A 19,147-nucleotide genomic window follows, 5' to 3' on the forward strand; every position below is an offset into this window, starting at 1 on the left:
AGTGACAACGCTTAACCACCCATGACAGAAGTTATATCATCAAACGCTTAACCATCCATAGCAGAAACTATATCTTTGCTTAACCACTATGGACAGAAGCTACCCATCCAATGTTTAACCATCCATGACAGAAGTTATATCCGAGCTTAACCATTATGGACAGAAGCGAACCAACCATTGATGATGAAAGAGAGAGAACAGATCAAAATCTTAATCCTAATGAGATGCTTCTATGATGAATAAGAAAGAGGGGTAAATGATGAAGAATATTAAAGATATATGATAGGTTATTTTGGAAGATGATAGTTGGTTAGAAAGTTAGGAGGAAATCCATGAATTCTGTAACAATTCTCAACAGTGTGTCCTGGTTTCTTACAATGAGTGCAAAACTTGTTTGAATTCGATGACTTGCTCTAGGGGCTTTTGTTGTACGAATTCTGATTTCCTTTGGTGAATCCTTTGTTAGCTTGACCTGCATCTTTGCTATATGGTGTGTTCTTCTTCCAGTTAGTTCCAACATTCATTGTCTTTGCCTCTGATTCACTGCCATATATTTGAGTTTCTTGCTGAATCACCAGTGAGAGTACTTTGTTCATGTTTGGAAGGGGTTCCATTAACATGATTTGTGATCTCACACTAGAGTATGAATCATTCAATTCTTTTAAAAATCTGATAACTTTGTCCCCAATTCTGAATCTTTCACTGTCACAGTTGCACTTGGCAATGGGCCTGAAAATTTCCAATTCATCCCATAGTGTCTTCATCTCAGTGTGATATTTGCTAACACTAAGATCTCCTTGCCTGCAATTAGTTATGCTTTCTTGTAGGTCTGCTATCCTGAAAAAATTGCCTTGGGAGAACCTTTCTTTGAGTTCTTCCCAAATCTCATGTGCTTTGTCAATCCAAAGAATACTTTGTGAAATGGATGGGGAAACTGATCTTATGATCCAAGATGCGACCATATTGTTTGCTCTCGCCCAAGCTTTGAAGGTTGGATCATCCTTTGCTGGCATTTGAATGCTTCCATCCATAAACTCGAATTTTTGTTTGGAGATAAGGCTCATTCTCATGGACCTACTCCATTGGTGATAGTTTTCACCATCCAAAAGAGGTGAAACTAGTGCAATCCCCAGGTTATCTGATGGATGCACATAGTAAGGATCTTGTGTAGCATCCATATGTGGATTGAGAGATGTTGTAGAAAGTAATGAATGAGACATCTCGAATGTAACAGAGCTCTTAGAAGAGCTCTGATACCATGTTAAAATGTGGTAAGAGCCATGAAAAGAAAGTTTCTTGATGAATCAAGAAGTGTATAAAAGAATGCTTAAAGAAGCTTAAAGAAAGAAGAATGAGAAACAAAGATTGATAATATTCTCATTGAATGAATTGAATTGATTGAATAAGAAGTGAGTCAATATGACTTATTTATACAAGAGAAAAGAATGAAAGAAAGCTTGTAAAGCAAGTAACTAACATAAACCTAACTTGCTAATTCCTAACTTTCTAACCAACTATCATCTTCCAAAATAACCTATCATATATCTTTAATATGTTCACTAATTTATCAACACAAAAAATTAGTTTAACATCTATATAGTGTAGGAATTTCTATATAATTTATGTATCATACTATTATATATAATTTATATTTTAATTATCATTTATATAATTTTCTAACCGTGTGGAAAATATTAATTGATCATGTAAAAATTATCATACTAAAGCATAAAATTTTAACTCATATTATATTTGCTAATAAATATAACTTTAATGTGGTATTATATATAAAATAGAAAATAACATATTCTTATGAATAATAAAGCTTTATTTGTGGTCAATACAGTGCAATGTTATTAATACTGTACCGGATATCAAATCAGTTATGGTACTAGTATAGTGATATCGCGATTCAACAGATGATTCACTAATTAAATAGCACATTAGAAAAATTTGATATACATATATAATATATTAGCAATAATGTTGAAAAATCAATAATTTTTTTATATTTATTAAAAAACTAATTTTAAATAAAACCAGCCAATATGACCGATACGGTTCAATTGAAAACCGACTGGTAAGACCGATTTTAGCCAGTATAATTATATGACCGATATAATTATTATATCGTAGCAATATTAGGGTCGATTTACCGATTTACCAGTTGAACTAACCGACACGAACCGGTTTTTACAAAATAGTGTCTCAAAGCCACAACCCACATGTCATAGTGGGTTGGAACCCGATCAAAATATTTTTACTTCTTTTAACTTATTTTCCATCTGATTTCATTTCTATATAAAAATATTGTAAGCTAATTTTAACAAAAAATGACTTTGGTTCATATGGTAAATAGACTATAAAATATGAACAAGGAGGTGTGTTTGAGCCCTACCTCCTTCATTCATCCATTGGAAATTTTTACACGTATTTTTCGTTCAGATTACATTTCTATTCAAATAATTAGTACGTTAATTTAACAAAATTCACTTGGCACAAATGGTAAAAAAAGTTAAAATATGAAGAAGAAGGATGTGGGTTAGAGCCCTACTTTGATCATTTTGTACATTTTGAAAGTTGTTACTCATATTATACTTATTATCATACAGAAAAAATTATATTTTCTAATAAGTTTAATTTTTTTATATTTTTTTACACGACCCAACTAAAAATCAGATTAAATTCAGACATGTCAATTTTATTAGAGAATAACTATTATTAGAAGATCTATTAAAGCTCACCGATTTTTACAAATATCTCGCCTCCGATCTTATAACATAGATCCATCTTTAATTACTACTCTGGTTGAAAGATAGAAGCCCGAGACTCACACCTTTAATCTTCCATGTGATGAACGCACCATTACAATGGAAGATGTTTCACTCTAAGTGAGAGTTAGTGTTAATGGTCTACCGATAGCGAGACTCACTTTTTTTATTGGAACGAACTGTATATGGACCTTTTGAGAATGTTCAAATTGAGGGAATAGATATGCGGGAGTGTGAGTTAAAGTTAACTTGGTTAAATGAAAACTTTAGGCACATGCCGTCTCAACCTACACAACTATAACTACAACAATATTGTAGGACACGCATCCTCTGCATTATTGGAGGAGAGTTGGTACCCGATAAATCTAATAGTGGAGTATATTTAATGTACTTACCTATATTTTGGGACCTAACAAAAGTTAACCGATATAGTTGAGGTTTAGCTTGTTTGGCTAACTTCAATAGAGAGTTGTGTAGGGCTACAAAACCAAATGTGAGGGTCATGAGTGACTGCTTCCTACTTTTATAATCTTGGGCATGGTATCGCCTACCTTTCGTTACACCTAGACTGAATCTTCTACCTACTTATCCATTTGCTTCAAGGTAATATATATTTCTTGCTACACATAAATTTTATTTCTAAGTAATTTCTTTCATTTTCCATGATAATTAATATCAATTTTATATAGGCAGGGTGTTAGAAAATGTAACTTTCAAGGAATTCTACATGGAGATTTGGCAGGATACAGGTCATACATAGCTCAGATGGACGTCAACGAAGTAACATATATTAAACTCCTAATATTACAAATTAACACAATATTTTGAATCCCCATGTCATGTCCAACAAGATAAGAAGGTGTGGAGTGCGTGCCCATCTTTGATTTGTTTCTCAATTGGTGGGTGGCATCAAACCGATCGAGTCAGACTATAGTTTGACTTGGTTCAATACATGCCACAATCACCGAAAAATATTGATGTCCTGCACAATATTGACAAACGCGATGATCAAGGCGCAAACTAGGCTATCAAGCATGCAAAGTTGATTGCAATGTTATAACTTTTTGGGACAATATTCTTTTTAAAAACATTCTAACGTCTGAATATAGCAATGTTATATCATTTCTATAAGTATTAGATGACAACTAAGAGGGGTGGGGGGTGATGATGTAATCTATTACTCAAACTTTCTCACCAGAGATGTAATCGATTAATTGTTCATTTAACCAGTTACTTTGTGTCAATTATGCTTGGTAACTATTTACTTAGTCAGGTAACTTGTTACGTAGTCATAGTAACTTGTTACCAACTGTTACACAGTCCATGTAACATATTACCAAAGTCAAGTGACCTGTTACTCAGGTCAAGTAATATTTTACTCAGGTCAAGTAACCCATTACTTAGCTTTTTGAAATTTGTTTAACTTTGACTAAGAGTTTTCAATTTCATTTAAAAATAGTTTTTCACTTTCATTTAAGCATTGCTTACTAATTATATTGGAGTGTGAGGAATATAAGTACCCATTGAAGACTTAGACTCTAATTAAAGCTTGATCTTCTTTTGTCTTCAATGTCTTCTTCCTTTTTCCTTCTTTTTGTGTGATCTTGGTGTCTTTATCAATACTGTGGCAATATCAGGAGCAAGATCTTCTTCACAATCACTTCCTTTTTGTTTATGACATACCAACACCTTTTGAAATTGGAGTTTGCTGAAATCATCATACTTCATGAGATATGTCATGTTTTGATTTTAAGTATGCTTCCCTATCTTGTATACTCCCTCTTTGTGTTTAAGTTTTGTGCCTAAAATAAATGTTGACGGAAAAATACAAACTCCAACTTTTCTCCCCCTTTCAACTTCATCAAAAAGATGGAAAAGCAAGGTTTCTAGCATAATATATATATATATATATATATATATATATACACGAAAATGGTAACAAGATATATTTTGACTTTATTTTGAAAACCAAGGTTAGAATGAATCAGACGAACTTAATTTTTGGGAATGCTATAAGATAATTAAATAACTTGAAATACCATAGCATGATAGCATAGCATGTTCATACATAAACATGAAGTAATTGTTGAACAAAGTACATAACAAACAACAACATAAAATCCGAACAAGTTCAATAACAATAACAACAAAGAAATAGATAAACTACATAAATCCTAACCAAAAACTACTCTAAGAATCTAGCCTAGATTGATCAGTCTATTCAACATCCAAATCCATGTAGTCAAATCGATCAGATAGTCGACGAAGTTCTATTTAGACTTGTTGATTTGCAGCAGCAAGAGCATCCATCCTAGAGGGGATGTAGCCTCGGAGTGAGAATAACTCGTCCATAACCAATTGATTGTATGTCGTGGAACTAGTTGATGATGGCATGACATAAAAAAAAAAGAGTTGTTGAGTAGGAGGGTCAATCAATGGGTTTTCAACTTGAGTAGTCTGATGATCACCATGATGCTTATAGATCATATTGGTCGTATCCTAAAAGAATCCCATTTTGTGGATGGCATCCACATCAATCTTATTTTCCCAAGCATTGAGACATTTTTCTTAAAAGCATACATCAATTGTAGTTCCATATCATTAAGTTGAGAATGATTTGAAATTTTTGGAACTATGATTTAACTAAGAAAGTAATGAAGCAAACGATCCTCTAAGTTTAAATTTCCAACAGAAAGGATATTTCTACTTTTATTGTATCACCTATGGCCCTTTGCTTACACAATTCAATTTCCCTCTTGGAATATCTACACTTAGAGTAGTAGAAATCATATTTGGCATACCCTTCTTAGTCATCACATTGTAAGCCTGATTCTACTATAGTCCCTATGTGTGGTATATTACTACAAATTCAACTTAAAGTTCAAAAATCGATGGCAAGGTCCTTGCCTTTGACAAATGATTAGAGTTTATTCTTCTTGAAATTCAAGTTCCAGTAAAATATCCTTACATGTTTTGGGTATTATTTCACAGTGCACTTTATATAGATTAAACAATTTTTGTTGTCTAAGAAGGATGGCGGAAATGAAATCATCATACTCAAATGAATGTAACTTACAGAATTTAGAAGCAAAAATGGGTCTCTAAATGAAATTCTCTCTGAGCACCTTGTGTTGTTCTTCGTTTGCAAGAAGTCGAGCCAAGTCCAATGGATTAGTCTCGGAAGAGGGTTGTTGCCTCCTTGGAGCCACATTGGTTCGTTGCTTCTTGGTTCTTGAAGATGAAGCCAAGAATTCGAAGGTTTGAGAAATTAGGTTTTGAGATTTTGAGATATTGGGATTTTTTTTATTTAAGCCACCAAACACGAAAATGAGGATTGAAATGTGTTTGGAAATGAAAATGTGATATGAATAGCTTCAAAAATCACTCAAAACAATTGAAAATGGAGGATTTTCGAGCTTGTGGGAGTGGGGTTGCCACAGTTGAGAGAGTTTGAAATGAAGAAGATGAAGTTGAAAAGTGGGAAAATTCCTTAAATACCATGCAGTCTAATCAGTTATTCAAAGTAGAGTAATTATTTATATCAAGTGTATTTGCGTAGTTTTCAAAAATTTAGATAATGTAATTGGTTACTGTCCATTAGCAATCAGTTATAGTTTTCTTCTGTCCAAAAATTAATTGGTTACATAACAATGTCATCGGTTACATACCCTAGAAAATGAATTTTTTAGCATTTTTAAGCGAATATATTCACAAGTAGGCATAAGATACACATAATGAAGCACACATATAAATATAAAAGCAAGTTTAGCATAAGTAAGTTTTATAAAAAAAGTCTAATTCTCGTCTAATTGAAAGTGCAAAGAGTCAAGACTTGCATATTTGACGTTGACCTTGGTTTTGAGGAAGACAGTGGACATACAAGAAAGCTTGAAGATCTTACAACAAACAACAAGCCGAAGACTCAAGGATCACATCTATAGACTTAGGGCTTTGTTAGTTTTACTTTATTAGAATTCTTAAGATGATTGCATTAGATCGAGTCTAGGTTAGGTAAACTTAGGTGGGTATCTCACAAGAATTTTAAAATAAACAAGATTAAAATTGAGATATAACATCTAGATATCATACAATGAGTAAGAACATGCATCTACATACATTGTTTTGTGCATTAAAGGTAACATATTTTGAAAAACTATGTATTGCATGATCACATGTCACACTATTTAGGCACAATAACTACGTGCTGCTATATATTCTGCTTCAGCGATACTTAGAGCAACACATACTTGTTTCTTACAAGACCATGAGACTAGAGCATTTCCTAGAATATGACAAGTACCACTATTATGTTTTCTCTCAGATTTGCATCCAACAAAATCTGAATTTGAATATCCCACTAAGTCACATAGACTTCCTTTTGGATATCATAGTCCAACATCAGGTTTACCTTTAAGATATTTCATAATTCTTTTAAGTATAGTAAAATGTGATTCTTTAGATTTTGACTGATAACATGCACAAAGAAAAACACTAAACATTATATCATCTATACTTTTAGTAAGATAAAGTAGGGAACCAATCATACATCGATACTTAGAGATATCAACACATTTTCCAGCTTCAACAGTATCTATGTATGTTCTAGAACCCATAGGATTGACAATTGGTTTGCAGTCATCTATTTCAAAGCGATTTAGAAAATCCCTGTAGTATTTAGATTGACTTACAGAGAAACCATTCTTGAGTTGTTTGATATACAGTCCAATAAAGTAATTTAACTTTTCCACCATTGACATCTCAAACTCCCCTTGCATCATTTTACCTTAATCACTACACAAGAGATCATTAGTAGAACCCAAAATCATATCATGAACATAAATTTATACAAGAACTGTATGATGATCTATTTTCTTAATAAATAGTATAGTATCGACCTTTCCTTTGGTAAAGCCTTTATCAAGTAAGAAGTTTGTTAGACGATCATACCAAGCACTTGTAGTTTATTTTAACCCCTACAAAGATTTCTTAAGTTTATGTACATGAGAGAGATGTTTGTAATCTTCAAACTCTGAAGGTTGTTCAACATACACCTCTTCTTGAATATAACTATTCAGAAATGCACTCATTGCGTCCATTTGATATAACTAAAAATCCAAAGAACATGTATATGCTAGTAATAATCTAATGGCTTCAAGTCTAGCAACTGGAGCAAAAGTTTCTTCAAAATGTATTCTTTCTTCCTGATTGAGTCCTTGGGCTACTACTCTTGCATTGTTTCTTACGATGATACCATTTTCATCTAATTTATTTCGTAAGACCCAACGTGTTCCTATAAAATGCCAATCATGAGGTCTATGAAAAAGTTCATAAACTTCGTTTCTCTCAAAGTGATTAAGTTATTCTTGCATAGCAAAAATCCAATGTTCATCCTCGATTGCATCATCAATCTTGGATGGTTCAACTTGAGAGACGAAGGACATTTTTAGACAATCATCATTTAGCTTAAGGTGAATGGTAACTCTCTTACTTATATCACCAATGATATTTTCAATAGGATGGATGATATCGATGAGTTCTTCATTCTTTAGGTAGATCAAAATAAACATGCTCTTCTTGTGTAGGTAAAGCATCATCTATTTTCAATTTCTCCGCCTTTGGGTCCTAGAGGATTAGCACCTTTCTCTATCCACTTAAAATAACAGAGGGGTACACCAAATCTTCTAATCACGCAAGTGTTAGGTGTATGCCCATGATTTTTACAATAAGTATAAATGGGTTGGTGTTTTTGTATCTTGGTTCTAGATTTAGTAATATGATGAGTATGGATATTTTGTTTTTCAAAAATATTTTTTGTAGACACTCCCTTTTTCCTATTTGAAGAAGGTTTTGAAAAACTAAGACCTCTATAATCGGTGGAGTGTCTTGGAATTTTCAACAAGTTGTCCATGTTTTTACTATCCTCGTTTATGTTCTTGAGTTCTAGACTCAAGGTAGAAACTTTATTTTCAAAAAGATGTCTTATCTAAAACTTCACCTTCACTTATGTCCTCATCATTAGAATGATGAGACACCATTAAGGATAGATGAGTCTACTCCTCCTTCTCTGGTTCTAAAAGCAATTTGTAAATCAGAAAAAATGACTTATCTAAAACTTCACTTTTACTTACCTCCTCATCATTAGAATGATGAGACACCATTAAGGATAGATGAGTCTACTCCTCATTCTTTAGTTCTAAAGTGGAACTTATGTCACTGTCTTCCCATGCAATGTAGGTCTGTCTTCCGGTCCTCTTTTCTGATTTCCCTTTGAAAGGATTCTTCTTAAGCATAGTACAATCCATCTTCACGTGACCAGATTTTCCATATTCAAAATAGTTGAAGTTTTGAGTTGAAGTGGAAACTTCATTACCCTTGATGAATTTCTTTAAATGTCCAGCCTTGATTCCTTTATTTCTTTTCAGAAATTTGTTGAATTTCTTTACCAGCATGCTCATGTCCTCCATGTCTTCTTTTTCTCATTCATCTGTTGATGACTCATATACTTCCGCCTTTGTCTTAAGAGAGTTTATGAATATTCGAACAATTTTTGTAGTCATCATTTTCAAAGATTTTCTAAGCCTTTGCATCTCATTATCATTCATCTTCATAATCTAGATTGTGAGATTCATCAAATGAATTTTTGGTTCTAAATTTAGTGTACGATTAGTACATCATAGGTGCGAAGAATTCTATACACATATACCGATCGAGTTGTAAATTTGTTTCTTGGGGTGTGAGGCATCACCTTAGAATAAGAGTGAAATTTAGGAAGAAATCCTAGGCTAGAGGTGAGGTCCAAGAAGAAGTCTGTTTGGGAGTGCTTAGTTAGAAGTGGTGTGATATCTATTAAAAGCTAGGTCCAAGGGATTCTTGGTGGAAGAAGTGTTTGTAAAGACATTCGATTTCTTCTTAGTAAAAGCAAAGATTATACGATGCTTTAGATTTATTCCATAACTTTGTTAAGCTGAGATTATACTGTTTTCATATTTTACTCGGCAAATAGTTTATAGCTTTGTGTAACACTTTCATATTATGGTAAACTTACCTTGCTACATGGTTTTTCTTGGCCTTTTAATATTCATGTTGACATATAGTTTGCAGTTGGCACAAAGGGGGAGGTTGATCGATTCATATTACTTATTTTTAAGACACTTCAAGGTTTAAAATTTGCTGCCATTGCATTCCTGTGGCCACTCTTAGGCACAACTAGTACTGCAAATATTATATCTTTTCGAAGAAATAATGTATAATTTATATTGCATTGATAGCTATTGAATATGAAGTCGTCAAAGTGATATCTTTTCTGTGAATTGTTTATAATAAATGTCAAATGCTAATGCAGATATGTATCCATGCGAGTATTAATCGGCCCAAAGGAAAATTATTATTTGGCCGAATTATATACACACATGATTATGATAAGGTTGCATATGTGAATGATAAATCAGTCCAAAGAATGGTTTATTATTTGACATGTATTATGATTAATGTATGACCATTACAAACAAGAGTACCATTAGTAATTGATATAAAGTATCAAACAAATTGTATGTTTGCATTTTATGGGAATAGTGATCGGCCCAAAAGAAAATTATTATTTAGCCCAAATTACAAACATACTTGTAGCAATAAATATATGATAATCATAAGACTTTCTATATGATTATAAGTCGTCCAAAGAAAGACTTATTGTTTGATAGAACTGATTATCAATATTTGATTACTACATTCAGTGTACCACTTACAAGTTAATATTTTATCCAAGGACTTAATATTAATGTTGTGTTAGGTAACTCGTGATGTGTCCATCATAATTTGAATTTAAGTATTAAATTTGAATGTGAGTTTAATGGCAAGAATGATTGAAATTTGTTTTGTTCTTTTACTAGTGCTGCAAATATTTATGCCCAAATCAACAATATCACATTGCTGAATGGGACAAACTTTAAGGTCTAGAAGGAAGCCATAAAAATTATTCTTGGTTGTATGGATTTAGATCTGACACTTCACCTGGAGAAATATATTTCTACTCCGAAAATCTTTGATGAGGTTAAAATTAAGAAATGGAAATGCTCTAACCTAATGTGTGTAATGATCAAGAAATGCTCTTTTTCAGAAGCGTTTTGAGGCTCTATTTCTGAGTGTCAAAGTGCAAGGAAGTTTGTTGAAGAAATAGAATTTTTTTTTTGCCAAAAATGAAAAGGCGGAGACGTGTAGCCTTTTGGCTAAACTCATCTCTATGAAGTATAAAGGCAAATGGAACATAAAGGAGTACAATATGAAGATGTCTAATCTCACAACAAAACTCAAGTCACTTAAGTTAGAGCTTTGTGATTACTTACTCGTGCACTTGGTTTTGATTTCGCTTCCTACACACTTGGCACAATTCAAAGTGAGTTATAACATTCAGAAGGACTATGTTCAAGAGGAAGAGAGGTTGTAGAGAGATAAGACTTAAAGTGGTCACTTAGCTATGACCTCTCAAAATAAGAAAAGAAAAAACAATAAGGATGCTGTGAAAAGGGCTATTTGAGTTTTCCTTAGAGAATGTGGAATTGTTCTGCAATACACTATGCCAAGCAAACCTAGCATGAAGGGTGTTGTTGAGCGATTAAATCGAACTCTTAAGGATATGGTGAGAAGTCTGATTAGTTATTTTTCCATGCTAGAGTCTCTTTGGGGAAAGCTTTAAAGACCACAATTTACATTCTTAATAGGATGCCAAGTAAAATAGTTACTAAAACCTCATATGAGCTTTAGACTAATAAAAGACCAAGTTTAAAACACTTGCATGTTGGCATTGTCCAGATGAGGCATGACCTTATAGGCTGTAAGAAAGAAAATTGGACTGAAGAACAGTTAGCTGTTATTTTGTTGGTTATGTTCCCACTTCAATACTTTTTGAGACGGGAAATGCAAGATTTCTTAAGGAAGTTTATTTTGGGAAGGAAGAGAACATAATAAATATTGTCTTTGAGGAAGAACCTATCACTAATGGTGAACAAGTTCTTGTGCCTATTACCATTCAGGAATAACTTCGGTAATAGAAGACAAGACAAGACAATGAGGTTCTCCCTCAAGTACCTATAGAACAAATTCAAAAACCTCAAAAATTAGAAGTATCATTAAGGAGATCCACTAGAGAGGAGAAGCACAATTCCTGATGATTATATTGTATTTCTTCAAGAACTTGAGAACGAAATCAGGTTAATAAAAGATGATCTATTGAACTTATGTCAAGCCATGAAATGTTCTAACTCTCAAAAGTGGATCGATGTCATTAAGGATGAGATGAAGTCTATACATGATAATGACGTTTAGGCTCTTGTCTAATTACCTGAAGGTGCGAAACCTATTGGTTGCAAATGGATATTTAAAACCAAGAGGGATTCGAAGGGTAATATTGATAGGTATAAAGCTCGTCTAGTTCCTAAAGGCTACACTCAGAAAGAAGATATTGATTATAAATAAACATTTTCTCTAGTATCTTCGAAGGATTCTTTTAGAATAATATTGACATTGATAGCTCAATTTGATTTAGAGCTACATCAGATGGATGTTAAGATTGTGTTTCTAAACGGTTACATTAAAGAAACGATCTATATGGTGCAACCAGAAAACATTATGTCAGTTGGCTCAAAGTCAATGGTTTGAAAATTAAATAAATCCATACATGGCCTTAAACAAGCTTATCGTCAATGGAATCACAAGTTTCATCAAGTTATTAACTCGTATGGTTTTGCGGCAAATAAAGTTGAGTGCGTGTACCACAGGTTTAGTGGGAGTAAATTTATATTTCTGATATTATATGTCGGTGGTATATTGTTTGCTAGAAGTGATATGGGACTATTGCATGAGACTAAAAGATTTCTAATGAAGAATTTAGAAATGGAAAATCTTGAGGAAACTTCTTTTGTATTATGTATTCAAATATTATTCTTGGTATTATATTCAAGGTATTATATTCTAAAAGTTTTATTTGCCTATGGTACACACAATCATTAACTTTATTTTTTATTGCATCATATAGATTATTTATTTAATGTCACCATTTAGAAACGTTGTCTTAGCATCCATCTGATATAGCTCTAAATCAAAATGAGCTACTAGTGCCATTATTATTCAAAAAGAATCTTTCGAATATAGTGAGAGAAGGTTTCTTTATAATCAATGTCTTCTTTCTAAGTGTAGCTTTTCGCAAGTAGATGAGCTTTATCTCTGCCAATATTACCCTTCGAATTCCTCTTGGTTTTAAATATCCATTTGCAATAAATAAGTTCCGCACCTTCAGGTAATTCGACAAGATCTCAAAAGTCATTATCATGCATAGAATTCATCTCATCCTTCATGGCATCGATCCACTTTTGAGAGTTAGAAGGCTTGACAAAAGTTCAATGAACCATCCTATGTTAACTCGATGTCATCCTCATGTTCTTGAAGAAATATATTATAATTACCAGGAATTGCACTTCTCCTCTTTCTAGTGGATCTCCTTAATGACCCTTCTACTTCTTTAGGTTGTTGAATTTGTTCTATAGGTACTTGAGGGAGAACCTCATTGTTATCTTGTTCTGGTATATTACCAGAAACAATATTTTGAACATTATCTTCTATTACCCAAGTTGTCCCATGAATGACAATAGGTACAAGAACTTGTTCACCATTAGTGACAAGTTCTTCTTCAAAGACAACATTCCTTATGTTCTCTTCCTCCTAAAATCAACATCCTCAAGAAATCTTGCATTTCCCTTCTAAAAAAATTCTTGAAATGGGATCATAAAATTTATAGCCTCGAGAGCGTACAACATAGCCAACATAATAGCAGCTAACAGTTCTTGAGTCCATTTTCCTTTCATGTGGCCTATAAGGTCGCGCCTCATCTGGACAACCCCAAATGTGCATGTGTTTTAAGCTTGATCTTTTATTAGTCCAAATATCATATGGGTTTTGTTAACTTCTTTACTTGCCACCCTATTAAAGATGTAAATTGTGGTCTTTAAAGCTTGTGATAGAACTAGTATAGAGAATAGGAACAAGAACACAATAATTCACAACCAACTCTCTTAGGTTCAGAAGAACAGAATAATAACTTTCATTGACTGAAACAAAAATACATATATTGAGAAAGATAGAATGTTTTCTGATTCCCAATGAACCAGTTCCTGGTAACTTCCCAATTAACCTAATGAGACTAAACTATCTCTTATTTAGTAAAAGATAACTGCTCACATACAGTTAGTTATCCTTGTTCCCTCTAAACTAACGCCTAACATACACCTGTTTAATAGAAGGTCTAATTATAGTATTATCTCTATTAATACTCCCCCCAAGATGAATATGGACTAATAATGAGGATATTTGTAGGGTCTCAAATTTGGTATTTCAGCATCTTCCTTAAGATGAATAGCATGATCATGCCTCCTATTAGAGGGAAGGCCATGAGGATCTGAAAATACCTTTAAAATCCATTAAGAGTTGCTGAAGTTCTATTGGAACATTTATCTCTCCCCTTTGGGACGTTTCCTCTGCATGGCATTGCAGAATAAATCCACTGCCCTCTTTCCTGAACACTTGCATCAAGGCTCTATAGGATAATTCAGTTTTTGTGAGAGATGGATCCCCTATGATCTTATCTACTTCAACCCCTTGCTTCAAGATCAGTTCTAGCTTTCCAAAGTCAGCCTTGACCTCCCCCAAGCTAGCTAACCAATCCAACCCCAAAACTACATCCACTCCTTTCAATTCAGACAAATAAAAGTAATGCACAATGTCTAAGTTTTTCATTTTGAGCAATAAATTAGAACATTTGCCCTTACGCTGCACCTTATGTCCATCCCCTACCTCAACCACATGAGAAGGGGTATCATCTACCAACAACTTTAATTGCACAACTAGTTCTTTTGCAATAAAATTATGGGAAGCCCCACAATCAATCAGTACCACTACTGATTTGTTCTTTAATTGGCCCTATATCTTCCATGACATTGTATATGTCAACCCAACCATCTAACATAATGAAAGTTGCGGTGAATTGAATCCCTCCACAACCAAATCTACAACTTCTTGTTCCTCCTCTTCCTCCTCCTCTTCAAGTATTAGCATCCTAAATTGTTTATTTGTACACTTGTATTCCCTATTGTAGGGTTCATCACAACGAAAACATAAACCCTCTCTCGTTTTCCCTCATTTTAGCACTAGTTAAGTGCTTAAATCCCCCCCTCTGTTTCTGGAACTTTCTGCTGTACTACCAGTCCTAGAACCATTCACCGTGCTTCCTACTCTAGAATTCTCAGTCTTCTTGTCAACAAAAGTCTTAACTTCTATAGTTACACTCTTACTATAAGGAGTATTTTTGGAAAATCCACTAGATTTATTGTATGAAACACTACTCTTTTTATTCAGAACCAAATTTTTTTGTTCAATCATAATCGCTTTCTAAATAACTTCTGAAAGAGTGTGAAGTTCATATAATCTCACCTCAACTTGTATCTCCTCCATTCAGTCATTCAAGAATATGCCTTTAGCAAAGTCTTGATCAATCTCCTTCAATGCTCCAACATACTTACCAAATTCTTCAACAAATGTATCCACTGTCCCTGTTTGCATCAATGATAGTAACAACTCAAAGGGATTTTGTATCATTGACGCCTGAAACCTCCTAATCACTGCTAACTTGAACCCCTCCCAAGTAGGATTTGGATTGCACCTTTCCCACCACTGAAACCAACTGAGGGCTTTGCCTTCTAATGCTACCAATATCGCTTGCATCCTTTCTTCGTCGGTAACGCCTTTCAACACAAAATACCTCTCCAAATGATATGTCCAACCATAAGTGTCGTCTCCCACAAAAATTGGAATCTCCAACTTACGCCATTTATCACGACCTCTGTCCTTGGTTGGCTCTCACTCCCAACTATTTTCCCCTTCTTCGCTGTTAAGGATTTCTCCTTGGCGAACCCCTAATTTCGCAGCGACCGCTGCAAGAAGATCCTCCATCTTCTTGGTTCTGGCTTCGTTCAATTCCAGACGAGTGAACAACTCCTCGCGCTCCTGTTCCCAATCATCTAAAGATCTCGCCATGCTCCTTGTCTTCATACGCAACACAAGAATCACGTGGGGTTTTCAGGGCACCGGGATCGGTGCTCTGATACTAAATGATAGAACTAGTATAGCGAATAGGAAGAAGAACACAATAATTCACAAGCAACTCTCTCAGAATCTGAAGAACATAATAGAATGTTTTCTGATTCCTAATGAACCAGTTCCTAATTCTCCATTGAATCAGTTCCACCAAACAAGTAACTTCCCAATTAACCTAATGAGACTAAACTGTCTCTTATTTAATAAAAGATAACTGCTCACATACAATTAGTTATCCTTGTTCCCTCTAAACTGACGCCTAACATACACTTGTATAATGGCAGGTCTAATTATAGTATTATCCCTATCAACTTCCCTAAAGAGACCCGGGTAAGGAAAAATGATTAATCATACTTCTCACCATATCCTAAGAGTTTGGTTTCATCGTTCAGCAACACCCTTCACGCTAGGTTTGCCTAGCATAGTGTCTTGCAGAACAATTCCATATTCTCTCAGGAAAAACCCCAATAGCCCTTTCACAACATTCTTATTGTTCTTTCTTTTCTTATTTTGAGAGGTTATAGTCAAATGAGCACTTTCAGTCTTATCTCTCTATAGTCTCTCTTTCTCTAGCACATAATGTGATATAAACTCATTGAGAGACCTTTTTTCCTTCTGAGTGTTATAGTTCACTTTGAATGACCCAAAGTATGCAGGAAATGAGATCAAAACCAAGTGCACGAGCAAGTCATCACCAAGCTCTAACTGAAGTGACTTGAGTTTTGGATGCAAGATTACACATCTCCATAATATACTCTCTTATGTTCTTTTTGCAATTATACTTCATGGAGATGAGTTTAGCCAAAAGGCTACTTGTCTCACCTTTTCATTTTTGGCAAAGAATTGTTCTATTTCTTCAAGGAACTTCCTTGCACTTTGACCCTCAGAGACAGAGCCCCAAAATGCATATGGAACATAGCGTTTCATGATAATTAGGCACATTCGGGTAGAGCGTTCCCATTTCTCAATTTTAGTCTGATCGAGGTTTTCTGCAGTAGAAATGGATTTCTCCACACAAAGTGTCAAATCCAAATCCACACAACCGAGAATAAATTCTACAACTTCCTTCCAGACCTTAAAGTTTGTCTCATTCAGCAATGGGATGTTCTGAATTTAAGCATAAATATTTACAGCACTAGTAAGAGAATAAAACAAATTGCAATCATTCTTGCAAATAAACTTACGTTCAACTTTAATACTTAAATTCAAATGATTGTGGGACACATCACGAGTTACCTAACACAATATTAATATTCAGTCTTTGGACAAAAATATTAACTTGAAAGTGATACACTCAATGTAGTAATCAAACATTGATAATCAGTCTTGTCAAACAATAAGCATTTCTTTGTACCAACGTACTATTCACATGAAAATCATATGATTATCACATATTTATTACTACAAGTATGTTTATAATTTGGGCCAAATTGTAAACTTCCTTTGGGATGATCACTATTCGCATAAAATGTAAACATAAATTGGCTTGATATTTCATACCAATCACTAATGATACTCTTGTTTGTAATGGTCAAACATTGATCATAATGTCTGTCAAATAATAAACTCTTCTTTGGACTGATTTATCTTTCACATATGCAACTTTATAATAATCACATATTTACCATCACATGTGTGTATTTAATCTGGCCAAATAATACTCTTCCTTTAGACCGTTTAATACTCGCATAGATAATATATGCACTTTCATTTGATATTTATTATAAACAATTCACAAAAAAATATGTCACTTTGGCAACTTCTTGTTGAATAGGTTCACTTAAAATGTCAAACAATTTTATTTTCTAAAATAAAAAAAATTATTTAGTTGAGTTTGATTCAACATAACTTTAATCCAAAACATATAATATTTATATTTACATACAAATACATATATTCATTATAGCCTATTGGTAGCATTGTATCATTCTCATCACGACGAGTGCATTTCGAATTTCAGTGATGGTCCTTTTGAATTTTCCATAAACAAAATATTACCATTTTATACATGATTAAACATGGTAGGACAAGTTGTCCAAACACAAGCTATGTTTCAACAATAGCAACCACTTAATAATGCAATCAGCCACCAACCAATGCAACAAACTATAAAGGTTGCAATCATTTAAACAAACAAGTCAGATAATATATATAAAACAAGACATGTTCACATAATAGACTCATCAAATGATACATAACACACCATCAATTTCTAGTCTTTAGGTAGAGAAATTAATTTGTAAGTGGTACTCTCAATACAATGATCAAATATTAAATATTAACAATTAGTTATGTCAATCAACTATTACTCACATGAAAAACTTTATAATTGTTACTTATTTATCATTACATATATGTTATTACTTGGTCAAATTGTATATTTCTTTGGACCCAACACAGTTCACATAGATAATCTCATACTCCTATGTGTAATCTTAATCAATTTCCATAATAGAGGTTACTTTGACAACATATTGCAGCAATTAATTCAAAAATAATTAGGAGACAAAAGGAAAACAATATGGGTCCATTGTAAAAAAATTATGATCTTGGAATTATAACCTTCAGATTTGATATATTTTATGATTAACAAATCTAATCCAATAATATAATTTCAAATCAAAAAAGATATATTACATATACATCAAGACATAAAAATGGATGCAATCTTAATCAAATACAAATTAGATCGAGAGTGAAGGCAATAAAAAGATATAGGCAAATCATTTTAAAAAAATTCAAATCTAATATGATCATGCATATCTTAAAACATCTATGTAACACTATATATATACACTTTCACACATTAACGTAGTAAAGTATATATGATTTTTAAGCATTAACCATAACCATTATATATATATATATATATATATATATATATATATTAACTTTAATCAGTAATTTTTGACATCATAACAACCTCAAGCTGGAAACAATTACATATGTATATATGTATATTTTAATTTGCAATATATTTACAAAACCATGAATTTCATATTGTATATGTATAAAAGAAAAAACACTACTTAACTCATATATACCTTATACATATATTTCAGTAAATTGCAAAATTGTAAAGTGACAAAAGTCAATGTCCAACAGTAAGGCACTATTGCACATATAATATACATATTGTATAACAGAGTCGTCAAAGCTAATGCAATGTTCATGCACAGATCTGAATATCAACACATGTTGCAATGATTTATTATACAAATTACTCGTAATTCATA

General features: G+C 33.1%; 1 protein-coding gene across 1 annotated transcript; it reads right to left on the reverse strand.

Moving 5' to 3' along the window:
• LOC109347022 lies at positions 414–1,220 on the reverse strand. The gene has a single exon (XM_019586754.1). The coding sequence runs from the start codon at positions 1,218–1,220 to the stop codon at positions 414–416; it is 807 nt and encodes a 268-aa protein (XP_019442299.1).

The sequence above is a fragment of the Lupinus angustifolius genome, chromosome LG05 (genome assembly GCF_001865875.1).
Source record: "Lupinus angustifolius cultivar Tanjil chromosome LG05, LupAngTanjil_v1.0, whole genome shotgun sequence".
Taxonomy (NCBI): domain Eukaryota; kingdom Viridiplantae; phylum Streptophyta; class Magnoliopsida; order Fabales; family Fabaceae; genus Lupinus; species Lupinus angustifolius.